The sequence below is a fragment of the Sciurus vulgaris genome (assembly GCF_902686455.1).
Source record: "Sciurus vulgaris genome assembly, chromosome: 6".
In the NCBI taxonomy this organism is placed as follows: domain Eukaryota; kingdom Metazoa; phylum Chordata; class Mammalia; order Rodentia; family Sciuridae; genus Sciurus; species Sciurus vulgaris.
In genome coordinates, this window is record NC_136466.1 from 25160235 (window position 1) to 25175784 (window position 15550).

The 15550-nt window shown below is 48.5% G+C and overlaps 1 protein-coding gene across 1 annotated transcript in view; it reads left to right on the plus strand.

The window, feature by feature from the left end:
* Positions 1-14496, plus strand: part of FAXDC2 (fatty acid hydroxylase domain containing 2) — a 31631-nt gene extending 17135 nt beyond the window's left edge. The window contains exons 3-9 of the mRNA XM_079144998.1: positions 387-478; positions 605-708; positions 4230-4351; positions 10295-10500; positions 10948-11053; positions 11472-11638; positions 12559-14496. Of these exons, the coding sequence (XP_079001124.1) occupies positions 387-478; positions 605-708; positions 4230-4351; positions 10295-10500; positions 10948-11053; positions 11472-11638; positions 12559-12715 (954 nt within the window). The 3' untranslated portion in view covers positions 12716-14496. The remainder of the gene's footprint in view (positions 1-386; positions 479-604; positions 709-4229; positions 4352-10294; positions 10501-10947; positions 11054-11471; positions 11639-12558) is intronic.
* Positions 14497-15550: the final 1054 nt, after the last annotated feature.

Genomic DNA, 15550 nt, shown 5'->3' on the forward strand with positions numbered 1-15550 from the left:
CACTGAGCCACAACCCCAGCCCCTGTGCTTTTTTAAAGGTGATTCCAAAGTGCAGAAGATGGTTATCTCCATGTGCCAAGCAGCCTGGTGACAAATTGCACAAGTGTTAAAAGGCTCACTTGCCTCTCTCTGGATGATAAAATTGCCCAACGAGTTCTCTGGAGTCAGGGTAATTCTCGTCCCTCTCCGAGCCTGAAGCTCTACTTGCCTAAACACGCCCAGGTGTAGCCAAGAGCCTTTGATAGCAAACAGCCTCCCACAGGATAAGGGGCAAGGTCAGCTGGTTTGGTGAGCACAGTCCCACATTGTCCCAGCTGTGCCTCAGGCAGTGAGCTGGGTGAAGGCAGGAGGCCTGCTGGGGCTGAGGCTTCTTTGTCCCCCTCCAGGAGGGACACATTTGGGGCTCCATGAGGAGGACAGCTTTCATCCTGGGCTCTGGTCTTCTCTTGTTGGTGGCCTTCTGGAACTCAGTCACTTGGTAAGTCTGCTTGACCCAGCTCGAATCCAGGACCTGAGGGCAGGGATGGCGCTGGGGGCAGAGCTTGGAGTAAGGAACTCTCTCCCCTCAGTCTCCATCCAGAAACCTAATGGTTTTTCTCCCAAGGCATCTTCAGCGATTTTGGGGTGCTTCTGGCTACTTTTGGCAAGCCCAGTGGGAGAGACTGCTGTCTACCTTTGAAGGGGAAGAGTGGATCCTCTTCATTCTAGGTGAGGTTTCCAGACCACAGTGCCTAAGGGTGGGACCCATCCTAGGTTCATTCTTTCTCTTTTCTTTTGTCTCCACTTGGCCACGTCTCCGTTCATTGTTCCCAGGATAAGGACTTGACAGCTGCTCCGGAACAGTACTAAGCTTGAAGGCTAGAAACGGGATAGCTAGGAAAAGAAGCTAAGAAGTTGAAGACCCTCTACCCCAAGTATAGAAAAATAAGAAACATTTTATGTAAAAATGAATGCCTGTTTAGAGCAATAATCCTGCTTCTACATGGAACTCCACAAGGGCAGAAAGTGTCTCTATCTCTCGTCTTAAATGCTGCTCCTGTACCTGGTCCATTCTAGTTCTTAGCAAGTGGCCATTCAATAGTATTTAGAAAGCATGAAGGACTCCAAACAAGCCTAAGGAAACATCTCAAAAAGAAAAATCCATTTAAACATAGACATTGGTACCAACATTACCTATCATAGTGAACATCCTCAATCACACATTCATTCACTTAAATAATATTAACAGTACAATGTGACCCAGGTGTGGTGGCGCACACCTCTAACCCTGGCTCAGGAGGCCGAAGCAGGAGGATCGAAGTTCAAAACCAGCCTCCACAACTTAACGAGGCCCTAAGCAACTTAGCAAGAGTAAAGAAAATATTAAAAAGTCTGGGGATGTGGCTCAGTGGTTGAATGTCACTGGATTCAATCCCCAGTACTGGGGGAAAAAAAAAAAAAAAAAAATATATATATATATATATATATATATACAGTACAATGTGTCAAACTTATATGAAGATGTAGAAATATTTCAGATGAAGTGTTTGCCTCCCCCATTTAAAAACTAAGTCATAGTCCACAAGAGAAGATAAAAAGTGTCTGTCGCAGCCAGGCACAGCGGCCCACACCTGTAATCCCTGTGACAGGCTGAGGCAGGAGAATTGCAAGTTTGAGGCCAGCCTGGGCAATTTAGGGAGACCCTGTCTTAAAAAATGTACAGGGCTGGGGATGTAGCTCCGCGGCTGGGCTCACGCCCCACTGTTAACAAAAAGAAAGTGTCAGTTGCTCCAAAGCAGAAGTGCAAACACAATGGCCCCGAGGATGGTTTTCAGCTGGGAAGATTCTGGAAGTAGGTTCTGTGGGATACTAAGCGGTCATGGAGAGCACAGTTGATTGCAGACCTGTGGGGAAAGTGGCTGGAGGGCGTTTTTATGCTTCCGTTGCATTAACGTGAAAACCACCTCTTACTTAGGAGATAAGAAAAACACTGGAGAGATAGGATATTTGCTGGAAGGAAGTTCAAAGTCATTTTACATAGTGGCTTCTATTCTGCCTTCCCTGAGGCACCTCCACAGTTCCAAGCAGGAACGTTGGTGGACAGCCCTCTGGGTAACCACCAACCCAACATTTTTCTTGCTAACATGAAAGGTACTTCATTCTATCTGAGTATAAAAAGAAATGTGTTCTCATTGTTGACAATAAAAATCAGACAACTCAAATAAGCATAGAGAGGATGAAAATCATCCACTTTCCTCCCTCCCAGAAATAACCACTATTAATATACTAGTGTACATCTCTAATACATTGGATATATAGTTGTACTTATGAGACATCAACTATATATGGACTAGGGATTTAACCCAGGGGAGCTTTACCACTAAGCTATATCCTCAGCCCTTTTTATTTTTATTTTGAGACAGGGTTTTGCTAAGTTACTGAGGCTGGCCTCAAACTTGTGATCCTCCTGTCTCAGCCTCCCAGGTTGCTGGGATTACAGGTACATACCACCATGCCTAGCACACCAATAATTTTTTAACCCATTTTTTTTTCATTGAATAGACTGTGGGCATGTAGTGGTTACCATGTCAACCACTACAGACTTAATATTTTTAGCTGCCCAGTCTATTACATTATGGAAAGACTAACATAGTAGCCATTCCCTACTAAAGGACTTTAAGTCTACTTTAAATGTTTTCTTATGATTAAAAAAAAAAAAGTGCTGTGATGGACATGTTTGTACATGAATCTATATGTTCGTTCTTTCTTTTTGTCTCTGTCTTTCTCATTTTCTTTTTAACTTCAGATACTGCCAAACTACCCTCCAGAATGTTTAGACCCATCGTATACCTCTACAGTGGTGGCCAAGACTCTCCCAAGTCCTACCTACCACAAGACACTGATTGATGGAGCGGGCAGGGGGCTGGAGGAGGGGTGCAGAGACACAGAATTAAGTGTCTTTTGGGATTCTGAATCTAGAGGAGGAGGCAGAACACGAATAAATAAAGCTAGCAGTTCAAGATTCAGGTAACCCTGTAATACCATTTGAATAGCTGCCTCCTGGGGTGGATAAGGTGCTATTGGCTCAGAGTGGGAAATCAGATACTTGGAATGACTTCATGAAAAAGTGGGATGTGGGACAAAAAACAAACAAAACAAAGAAAAACTTAGATTTTTTGTTTGTTGTTGTTGTTTGGTACCAGGGAATGAACCCAAGGGCACTTAAGCACTGAGCCACATCCCCAGCCCTTTTATCTTTTATTTTGAGACAGGGTCTCGCTAAGTTGCTTAGGGCCTTGCTAAGTTGCTGAGGCTGACTTTGAACTTATGATCCATCTGCCTCAGCCTCTAGAGCTTCTGGGATTGCAGGTGCGCGTCACCCAAATCTAAAATTTAAGTCTTGAATATTTTTTAAAATATTCTGTAGCACATCAGTGCGGTAGACTGTTAATCGGTGGAATGGCTTATAAAATTTGTTATCCACATAGGGACACTGGTAAGGGTAAAAGGAGGTGTTAATAATTATTCAACCATGACAGCTGTAAATTGAAATCATCCTGTGCAAACAGGGATGCATGGCATCCTATTCTTAGCTTTTCTGAGAAAACAGTGTTCTAGGGTCAAACAGAGCTAGGAAAGATTGATTTTAACAAAATCAAGCAGGGTTCCAGGCTGCAGAAATTCTCTGAGCCGTGACCACGCTTGTGTGGACCAAGCAGGGTTCTCCAAAAGAGTAGGATATGAAGACTGATGAAAGAGTTCTCTGAGAGCCTTCCACTTCAGGAAATGCAGCCTTGATGACACCTGAGGTCCCACTGCTCAGTTCTAGGTCACCGGGATCAGGGTCCCCAGCTGACACCCAGACCTGTGCCCACCGGAACCCTACACCCCCAAGCCCTTCATCAGTTCATTAAGGCTTTGGTGGGCACGACTCCCAACGGTCAATTTCTGTTAGAGTAGATTATGTGCAATAACACCCTTATGTGTGTGTGTGTGTGTCTAACAACCTTAAAGATTGTTGTCCCCACTTGACAGCCAATTAAAAAAAAAAAAAATGCAGACATTCCTTAAGTGACTTTTCCATGGTCCCAAAGCTAGTTTTTCCACTCAGGACTGATGTAGGGCCCTGGTCTTCAGCACTGAGACCTCCCTGGCCAGGCACAGTCATGCTAACTTGTGTATTTAGTTAATACAGGTGTTGCAGAAGCCCAAAGCCACCCTGATTGTTCCCTTCTGCTTTCAAACTTCAGGTACCACCCAAGTGCCTTGTCTGATCTTCTGGGCCTTCAATGGGCTTCTGCTGGTGGTGGACACGACTGGAAAACCTAACTTCATCTCTCGCTACCGAATTCAGGCTGGCAAGAATGAACCGGTAAGTGTTGCTGCAGCTCCTCAAGGTCAAAATCCAGGGAAGCAGTCTCAGAATTCTCACCACTGGCCCAGAGGGACAAGGGCCAGTGTGAGCAAAGAAGGTATTGTCAAGCCTCCCTCCATTTAGATTAGGAGGAGGAAATCCTTTGCCCCAAATCTCAGAGCCACCCAGCCACTGGTCAGGGTACACCATGCGCTTGTCTCCTGATTCCCAGGCCTGCCTGTACCTCGGTGCTGCTCTCCCACACTGCAGCCTGTATTTTAGGGGCAGAATAGTCATCTCAGCCTGGTACTGGCCTGTGCCAGGGATGTCAGACGGCTCCCCTTTATCATGGGAATCTAGACACTGAGGGCTGGATGCTGAAACCACAGACCACCACTGCCCCTGGGGACGAGGCGGACAGCCACCAGGGTGAGCAGCAACTTCACACAGGGAAGTGTGGAGTCTGAATGTGGAGGGGCAGTTGTATTCTGGTTTTTTGGTAATCAGGATTTAACCCAGGCCTTAGCACCTGCTAGTCAGGCGCTCTATCACTGAACTACACCCCTAGCCCTTCTTATTTTATTTTGAATAAAATAAGTTTCCCAGGCTGTCCTCAAACTTGTGATTCTCCTGCCTCAGCCTCCTGAGGATTACAGGCAGTGTACCACGGCACCCAGCTTTAGGTCGTTGCTTTTTAAGCCGATCCTCCTCCTTAATTATTCAATTGAAACAATGGTGGAAGTTACTAGGGCAAATCTATGATGAACAAAAGCCCAGACCCTGCTGAGGAGGAGCTCCAATCTGCTGGGCACGAGGAAGGGAGTCCCACCTCTCCCAGGGCCTGGCTGGCCAGCTCGGTGCCCTGACAGGCTGCACAAGCCTTCTCTTACACAACAGGGAAATGCCTGGTTCTGAAAGCCAGATTCTTTCCTGAGCTCCACCCAAACTACATCCTGGCTTCTTTCCTAGCTCAAACAGTCATCTTCTGATCATGTGCCTAGGTGCCTGGGTGATTCACCCAGCTCTCGGGGCATTCTGACCCAGCCGAGCATTCCAGAAAGGCAGAAGAGGTAAATGGTGCTCCCGACTCAACCCTTCAGAATGGCCCCTTTCTGAACGGGAGCTGCTGACCTGGCTCACAGTGCCCTTCTCTTGAAATGACAACTACCAGCCAGCCAGGAGGGCTTCTTCCAGGTCCAGCTTGGCAGGACGTGAGCTGGAGTCCAAAGTGTTAAAGCCAGTGCTTGGTACCTGACACTCACCTTTCATCTGGCAGACGATGACTCTCCTGTTTTTTGGTTTTTTTTTTTTTTTTTTTTTTTTTTTTTTGGTATGAGGGATTGAACCCAGGGGTGCTTAACCACTGAGCCACATCCCCAGCCTTTTATTTTCTAATTTTGAGACAGGGTCCTGCTGAGTTGCTTAGGGCCTCACTAGGTTGCTGAGGCTGACTTTGAACTTGAGATCCTTCTGCCTCAGCCTCCCAGGCTGCTGGCTCTCCTTAGCTGCTCCTGGCACAATGATTCTCCTTAGCAGTCACCACTGATTAAATTCTTACATCTTCAAGGCCAAGAACTATAATCAGCCTCACTGTTCAGATGAGGAAACGGAGACTTTGAAATGTTCCACGGGTCGAACCATGATTCAGACTTTGGCTTCCTGACTCCAGGATTCATGCTCTTAACTACCAGTCAACATCACCAACACCTGTACAACCTGACAGTCTACGATGATGAGTTAGTTATATAGGGAGGTCCCGTTGCATTTTGCAGAGGCTAAGATTCAGAAAGCTGCAGAGACTTGCTGAACGTCAGTCTGTGACTAGGACACAGAGCCAGGGCCCATCCCTGGCTCCAAATCCACTGCTCCTGCACTATGTGCATCCTAGGTGGGCACACAGGTAGGAAGGAACCTCCAAGGGCCATTGAGTCTTTGGCTCTCTCCAGGAAGGACTGACCCCTGAAGAAGCCATCAGAAACAGATCCTCAATGGGAGCTGAGTGCTACCTGGCTTTCACACGCTCCATCTCTGTCCAGCTATCTCCCACTCCCCTGGATGCCTGGGGCACACCTCCCAGCTGGAATTCCCAGGGCCTCCCCAACTAACCTCCCTCCCTGGGGTTGGCCTTGCTCCCTGCTTCAATTGGAAAACTAAAGCACAGAGAGTTTTGTGGACACCACATGGGCTCCGCGCCCGCATGCTCTGCCTGCCCACCAGGCTCCACAGGTGAACGCTCCCTGCTGTGAGCTGCACAGTTCTTGCTCTCTCTCTGCAGCACCCATCACCTCTTATCCACTCCAGGAAAATGCCTTAGCACTTACAATCCTCACCTTTTTTTTTTTTTTTGTACCAGGAATTGAACCCAGGGGCCCTTAATCAGTGAGCCACATCCCCAACCCTTTCTTTAATATTTTATTTTGAGACAGGGTCTCCCTAAGGTGCTCAGAGCCTCGCTTTTGCTGAGGCTGGTTTTGAACTCATGATCCTCCTGCTCAGCCTCTTCAGCCACTGGGATAGACACACACCACAGCACCTGGCTACCTCTCTTTCTTGCATTCATTTTCTCTCTCTCTCTCTCTCTCTCTCTCTCTCTCTCTCTTCCTCACTACAACCCCAGATTATTCCTCTCTGTATTATTATAAATAGACTGTATTTTTCATTTTTCCCATCATAAAAAATAAAGCAATCCTTGCCCCCACCCCCATACTCACCGCCCCACCACCATACGTTGGCTCTGTGGGCAACTCCCTTTAAGTTGTCTGTAGTTCCCAATTCTTCCTGTCTAGAATTTTTCCAAACATTTTTCATTATGATGAAAAAATATCAAACACACACACAGAAGCGTTGAAAAGATCGTACACTGATCACTTCTTTACATACCTTCAGGTTCACCATTTTAACAAGTTTTGCTTTATGTCTAAATATAGGTGCATGTATAATTTTTTTTTTTACCCAAATGTTTGAGAGTAAGTTCAGGACATTGCAAAACTTCATTCCTAAGTCCTTCAGCCTGTGTCTTTATACATGTCACCATTTTATAAATGTCCTCCAAGTAAGTGGTCATCCCCAAACAGGTTCCACCAGAATTCTTTTTGGCAAGGTCACCAGTGATCCAGGCTCAGGCTTGTCTCATTAAGTCACCAAATGCCTTTCCACAGTGCATCCCCTGGTCCTCAGCTTCGAGGACATCCCACTTTCTGGGTTCTCCCCTTATCTCCTTCATAGTCACCCTTTCTGGTTCCTTCTCTTCTCCCCAACCTCTTAATGTTGAATTCTCCAGGGCCTGGATCCTCTTTTCTTCTTTATCTTTATTTCCTCCATTATCTCTTCAATGCTATGACTTTAAACACCACCTGTACACTGACAGCTCATTCAGTCTTATCTCCAGTGCGGAACAATCTCTTGAATTCCAGTCTCAAATATCCAAGGCCTCCCTGACACCTCCAGTGCACGCTCTAAGACATCTCTGGTTCAATATGTCCAAAAGAGCATTTCTGACCTTCCCCTCAACAACTTTGCTGTTTGCAGCCTCCCTAATCTAAGGTGGTGGCAGTTCCACCCTTCCAGTTACAACCTAGCAGTCATTCTCCACTATTCTTTTCCCCTCCTACTTCACATCCAATCAGTCAGGAAACCCTACTGGCTTCATTTCCAGAATAGATCCAGAATCCAATCAGTTCTCTCCACCTGCAGGGCTGCCATCTTGGTCCAAGTCACCATCATCTCTTGTCAATTTTACTGAAATTCTCATTGGTCTGTTGCTACCATTGCCTTCCTACAGTCTTATTCTAAAAAGGAGAAAAAAAAATCTGCTGTATAACCGTCATATACTAATGAAACCTCCCAGTGTTCAGTAGCCTGATGCATGAGAGGTACCTGACAATGAGCTTCAAGCCTCCAGCAGGCGTCGCAAGATGGGATTTGCCCCACCCAAAGATCGGAGCTACGGCTTCCAGGATTATCCAAGATGGCCGCTCTGGCTTCGAAATGTGTTGGCAAATGGGGAGCTGCAGCTCAGGGGTGGATGTGGTCAGCTGGAGGTCCTGGAGATGGGATGCAGTTGGTCCGGCAGGGGTCCTGGAGGTCGGGTGTGTTTGGTGTGGTTGTGGGATCCTGGAGGCTGGGTGCAGTCAGTCGGTCTGAGTTCCCAGTGATAGGGCACAGTCAGTTGGTCTGGGGGTCCTGGCGGCAGGGAGCAGTCAGTTGATGTGAGGGCCCCAGAGGCAGGGAGTGATCGTTTGGGTTGAGGGATCCTGGAGATGGGACTCAGTCCCGCCAGGGGCCCTACGGGGCCTGGCTGTTGTCTCAAAATGGCAGCAGCCACGTGTAATCAAACCTGCAGGTACTGTAACAGTGAACTTACAGGCAGCAGCAGGCAGCTGGTGCTCCACTGGCGGTTGGCGATCAGTTTCCTGACTGTTGTTGGACGATCGGGAGGTGAACCTCGTGCATTGGGTGATGGATAGGAGTAAGGCAGGCGATGGACAGGTGAGAAGCAGGCAAATGGCGGATGATAGACACCTGACAGTGAGCAATCTGCTCTCAAAAAAGGTGTCTGTATGCTGGCAGACTGCAGGTCATCACAGCAGACAAATGGGTAAACACCAGGGAATCGATAAGCAGCAGAAACTGCCTCACCGAGAAACAGATATCCTCTGCTTGAAACCGGCATTACGGAGTGACAAGGAACGCGGCCTCCCTCTAGTCCGCCATCTTGGATCTCTCTCCCTACAGTCATGCTAAAGGTAGCCCCAGAATCCCAGGTAACACAGGGCCCTCCCAGCTCGGACGTCACCTCCTGTTTCTCTGCATCTCACCCGCTCTCCTCTCCAGCCACATAGGCCAAGAATGTGGCTGTCTTAGACCTTCTCACCAGCCTTGCTTTCACTTGAAGGTGTTTCCCCTACATGTCTGCTTAGCCAGCTCCCTCCCCTTCTTCCTCTCTGTCTCAGTGTCTCTGTCTCTTACCATCTCAGTGAGGCCTACCCCCGCCCTGACCTGGGGCTCCTGCTGCTTCCCTTCTCTCCTTTACACTTTCTTTTCACCAAAACACTTATCACCCAATATATTATAGACATTTTAATATTTGTAAAGCCTGTCTTCCCTATAAATCCGTGAAGCCAGGAATTTTTGTTTTATTTAGAGATTTCCATCCCCAGGAACACTGAGAGCAAGCTACATAGTGAGCACTCAGTAAGTACCATTTAAATGCACGGACAGACAGACAAGATGGGCACCTCCTTCTTGGTCAAGGTTTCCAGAAGAGACTCAAGGCTTCATCTTACATGTGATCACAAATGAGGCTGGCCAGACCTGGCCTCATCATGGGACAGAAATAAAACATGAGTGAATTCTGAGGCCAAAGCGGTGTGAACATTTAGGGCCAGTTGTGTATAGTGGGCCCTGGTGCAAGCGCTTGGGCAGCCTCCATCCTGACAGCCCACCTCGACCACCAGGATGTAGTCAAGAGGTTAGCAGAGCAGCCCTGGCTTGTCTCCCTCTCTGCTCTGGGCCCAGTCCAGTGAGGCAGGACACACAGGAGGCAGAGGATTCAGATCTCTGCATCCGTCACTAACAAGGTTCTCTCACTCGGGATTTGGCACCTTCTCCAAGTAAGCTGGTGGCTCCCCAGCTTGCCTACCAGGAATAGATGGCGCTTAGCCTGAGGGGGGAGAGGACACTGGTGTTATCCGCAGAACCAGGAAGGGGGAAGCAGTCTTGGACAGACTGAAGGCTCAGGGGACAGTCTCCAAGGGCAGTGTCATTACTCATCCACCCAATAGCCAGGGCCTTACTGCTGCAGTGTCCCAGCCCCAGGGCTGGGGAACAGGCAGGAGCTTCCAGCTGTGCCCAGACATCACCCCAAATCCATCTCTGAAGCTCCCGTGAGCAGGTCACAGTGGAGCCGCTTTTCCAGAAGGAAAAGACCTCCTCCTCACACTCCCTCCTTCCTTCCAACAGGTAGACCCCATGAAACTCCGCCAGGCTATCCACACGGTTCTTTTTAACCAGTTTGTGATCACTCTCCCCATGGCAGTCTTCCTCTTTCCCTTCCTCAAGTGGTGGGGAGACCCCTGCGGCCCAGAGCTGCCAACCTTCCACTGGTTCCTTCTGGAGTTGACCATCTTCACCTTGACTGAAGAAGTCTTGTTCTACTACTCGCATCGGTGAGCAGGGGCTCCGGCTGGGCACCCACCCCACCTGTGGCTCTGAACCCACACCCTCTGATCTCAAGTCTCCTGCTAAATAGTCAACAGGAAAACAACTATTTTTCCCATAAGTGACAACTTGAAGTGGCTGAGGAATGTCCGGTAAAGAAAACGTTTCCATTTGTGTGGGGAGGGGCAGTTTCCCATTCATTTCCTTATTGAGTTCTTTCTGGGCAACACTCTTATTTCACAGCTAATACAAATGGAAGAGAGATGAAGTAACCCACTCCCAGAGCACACAGCCTAAGGAGTGGGGTCAGAACCTGAAGGCAGAGACAATCGGTGTTTTCAGCTTTACTCCATAGATGTCACCTCCAGTCCCTACCTTTGATTCCTCATGGTCTGGTCAGGGAGGGAGAAAGGAGAATTGGCAGATTATTACAAAGTATTAATTTATTTTCCCAGGCTCCTTCACCACCCAACATTCTACAAGAAAATTCACAAGAAACACCACGAGTGGACAGCTCCCATTGGGGTGACCTCTCTCTATGCCCACCCTATAGAGCATGTGGTGAGTACAGCCCCGGCTTTCCAGAAAGAGTGGTGATCCCAACCATCTTCCTTCCCTAAGATCTTCGCTGAGAATCAGGTCACACGGGGCCTTTCTTCTTCCAATTAATTAGCTGCCATTTATTGTCGACACGCCACGTGCCAGGCTGTATTAGGTGCCCAACACAAGCTGCAACCCTTAATTCTCCCAATAACCGTGTGATCCTGATTTTGCTCATGAGGAAGTTGAGACTCAAATAGTTAATGTGTCCCAAGGTACAAAAGTGAATGTCCCCAACAAAGCAAGTTCCTGAAACTTCCATCTTCTCCAGATCTGAGTCAAGCAAGTCTTCCTCTGGTACCACCTTGGGCCAAAATGCAGACCCACCTGGGCCCCATCCCTTTCCTGGGCCTGCCTCCAATCATCCTTCCTCTTCCAGGCCTCCAACCTGCTGCCAGTTATTGCAGGTCCCTTAGTAATGGGCTCCCATTTGTCCTCCATCACTGTGTGGTTTTCCTTGGCCCTCATCATCACCACCATCTCCCACTGCGGCTACCATCTACCCTTCCTGCCTTCACCTGAATTCCACGACTACCACCATCTCAAGTAAGTCCCCCATGCCCACAGTTGTCCTTGATCAATAACCACCACTCACTCTCCTCGAGCCTCTCACAGTGCACTGGATTCGGTGTGGATGCTCGTGGGGCGAGGGTTGGAGGTGGGGGAAATGATGACCTTGAGACCACCTTGACTTTTGCCTCCTTTCTGACACTGGGTCCTCCAGCAGTTGGGAATTTAACCTTTATTTGGAGGCTTTTGAGTCTCTGATGTAGTTATAGATACTTTCTTCAGAAAACTGCATATGTGCAGGAAAATCTTTCTTGTAATTCCAGGGGACTTGTGTTCTCCGAAAGCCCCCAGGATTTTTTCAAGTGTGGTCTGTGAACTTCCTGGAGTCACTTGAGATGCTTGTTTAAAATACGGGCTCTTGGGTTCCACTCCAAATGTATCAAATCAAAATATTTGCAGGAGCAGAGTCTAGAACCCTGCACTTTAACATGTAGCAAGGGGTTCTGTGCAGGTGGCTCCTGGATCATCCTGGGCAAGCCTAGTCCTGCCAGAGGTTCTGAAATGAAGTGCATCAGATCACATGGTGAGCTTTCCAAAGGAAGACTCCAAGCTGGGTGTGGTGGCACACACCTGTGATCCCAGTGATTCTGGAGGATGAAGCAGGGGGATTGTGAGTTCAAGGCCTCAGCTACTCAGAAAAATCCTGTCTCAAAAAAAAATAAATAAATAAATAAATAAAGGTGGGGGGAGGTGGGCAGGGGGGCAGAGATGTAGCTCCAAGTTCTTGCAAGTCTGGAGTGGCCCCAGGAAGACATGTTCATAAGATGTCCCCAGGTTGCTGATGAATGTGGTCAGGATGAGGGCAGAGAAATGAGTGGGAGGCCAGCATGAAGGACACAGAGACCCACAGATGGGCTCTCAGTGCCAGTGCTGCAGCACCCTCGTCTCTCCTCCAGGTTCAACCAGTGCTATGGCGTGTTGGGGGTGCTGGACCACCTCCATGGGACCGACACCGTATTCAAGCAGACCAAGGCCTATGAGAGGCACATCCTGCTGCTGGGCTTCACCCCGCTCTCTGAGAGCATCCCTGACTCCCCAAAGAAGATGGAGTGAGCGCACCCTTGACAGTCCTATCCCAACAGCGGGATTCCCAGACCCGAGGTCTCATGTTTGCACCTAACAGCTTGCCTCCTTCAGCCACGCTCTAATGATGGCACACTAGGGCAGAGGAAAGGCTAGCTTCCTAGCAAGGCAGGGCTAAGGATAGGGCTTCCCCCAGACTTTAGGCCTTGTCCCTTCATGGGACCAAGAGTTGGCTTAAGGAAAAGGAAAGATAAGTTCCCCAGGCTGGAGGCCAGCCGGAGGAGAAAACCTTTTTAGGAGGGCTCTGGCCAGTCCCCCTGGTCCTTTGCTATGGGATGGAAAAAGGTTCCTCCCCTCATGACCGCCTGTGGCCCAGGTAAGATGCAGTGAATGATGGAAACGCCAGTAGGCCTGAGGCTATCTGGGCTCCAGGGAGATCTCCTGGTGCAAGGGAGTTGGGGAATCAGATATCACTGTGCTTCTTTCAAAAGGCTTTTCCATCCTTTGTCAGCTCAGGGCCAGTTGTCCCTGACAAATAGTTCCAGATGCTTCCTAACATGCCAGGTGCCAGTCCCCATCCCCTCACCCCCATCACACACACACACAGGCCCCGTTTCAACCCTTCCACACTGCATGCAAACATCCTCCTTTCCCCGAAGAGACAAATAGCACACAGGTGCTCCTCCCTGGATTAACTGATAACAAGGAGGCACAGGCCACACCCCAACACCTTCAGCTCTCTGTGGAGATCCATGGCTGAACCCTGAGCTCAGCTGGGTGCCCTTCACCCAAAAGCAGTCAGGGTCATGACCCTTTGGGGATACCCAACTGAGGCCCCTAATTAACTTACATGACCAAAACCAGTGTTTAGAACCCTTCTTTCCCTCAACAAGGAGCCCAGAAAAAGATGGCCAAAGGGCAAAATTCTTTTTCTCTGAAATGGTTCACCGGTTTTCTTTTTTTTTTTTTCTTTGCGATACTGGGGATCGAACTCACGGCCTTGTGCTTGCGAGGCAAGCACTCTACCAGCTGAGCTATCTCCCCAGCCCTACTGGTTTTCTTAACACCATTTATTTGGCTGGATTTTAACAGATACCTTTTTCAAATGAAATCTAACTAGCACCCTTTTTATCTGAAACGAAGCCTCAAGGCTATCTGGGTTCTCGCCCTCAGCCTCCCCTTTAGGAGTGACATGGCCAGGAACCCTCTGGCTCCTAACAATTCAGATCACTCTGAAAAGCCACCATTACCAACATTCTCATTTACCTCCACCCCTACTGGGGACTGAACCCAGGGCGCTCTGCCACTCAGCTACATCTCCAGCCCCTTTTACTTTCTATTTTGAAAACAGAAAATATTGCCCAGTCTGGCCATGAACTGGTATGACTCCTGCATTAGCCTCTACTGAGGCATGCACCACCCCATCCAGTTTATTTAATAAATTCTTACACAATTGTGCCTATTTCTAACTTTCAGTTCTTTGGGGCCAAGAAAACATCTGTGGCCAGGTGAGGCTGCATGCACCTGTAATCCTGTTACTCTGAGGCAGGAGGATTGCCAGTTCAAAGCCAGCCTGGGCAACTGAGCATGACCCTGCCTCAAAAAGTTAAAAGGGCTGGGGACAGAGCTCAGTGGTAAAGGCACCTCTGGTTCAATCCTCAATACCAGGAAAATGTTTAAAAAAAAAAAAAAAAAATCACCTATTGTGGTTTTACAAAAATCCTTAACAAAGCTGTTATAGCTGGTCCCCAGCTACCTGGGAGCAGAGGCAGGAGGACCACCTGCATCCAGCTTGGGACCAGTCTCTGCAAGTGAATGAGCTCCCAACTCCTAGAAGACAAGAAAGATCGGAGAGGGCCAAGCCTCCATTGCAAAACTACCCAAAAGGACTTCTTCCTGAGCAACTAGGACTGTGGAGGGATTTCCCAGTAGGCCAACTCAAACACTTTCCAGGCAGCATCTTCTCTGGCCTTCCCCAGCCCCACCTGCCCACCATGCTGGGCCCAGTTCTGTCTAGCAGTGCACCCAACTATTAAGTTCTCACGCTGCTGGCCTACACCCACCTATTCCTACAAGCAAGCATCAGGGAGAAAGTGCTTCTTCTGTAGACTTGAGAGGCTGGGGGATGAGGAGACTGCATGGAGAGGAAGTGCTTTAGATTTCAAAGTGCTCTACAAGGGGCCTAGAGGGACAAGAGGATGTCACTGTCCTGGCTGCCATTGTTTGGCAACTGCATCTATCCTTTTCTCCATCAAACAGAATGGCCCTGAAGTTGGTAAAAAGACTGGAGAGGGGGGGAAAAACACACCAGAAAATGTGAAAGGAGAAAGCATTCAAAATAAACCCATGTCCACTCATTCCTGGTAGACGTTTTTTCTAAGATTTGTTCTAAAGCTCATAATCCTCACATTTGGGAGCTAAGACAGTGCAAATAAGTAATCAGTGGCCTCTTTGATGACTATTCCTGACAGGAATGTGTGGAAGTGAGAACTAATTCATCTCCCTGTTCCCAAAGTACCAATATACAGCAGCACTGGCCACTTCTAAACTTCCTCTGGCCAGTAGAGGTCATGGTGGCACTTTAAGTTATGTCCCATTTGAAGAATAGTGGGGGGGGGGGGAGCCTCTAGAAAACTATTTGGTAGGGAGTGCCACGTATGGGAGACGGAAAATCGTGTGCCTCACCCTTAAGGACTTTCTACGTGGAGTCGGGAGCTCGTTGTTCCCTCCCTCTCGTGTCAGGGGTTGCTGGATGATACAGGTTCCTCAGGTCTGATGATCGAACTATTACTCCTTGACACTCTCGCAGGAGTCTCTTCAGAGGTGGGCTGTGCCAACGCGGAAGGGATCACGACTTTCTCTTCT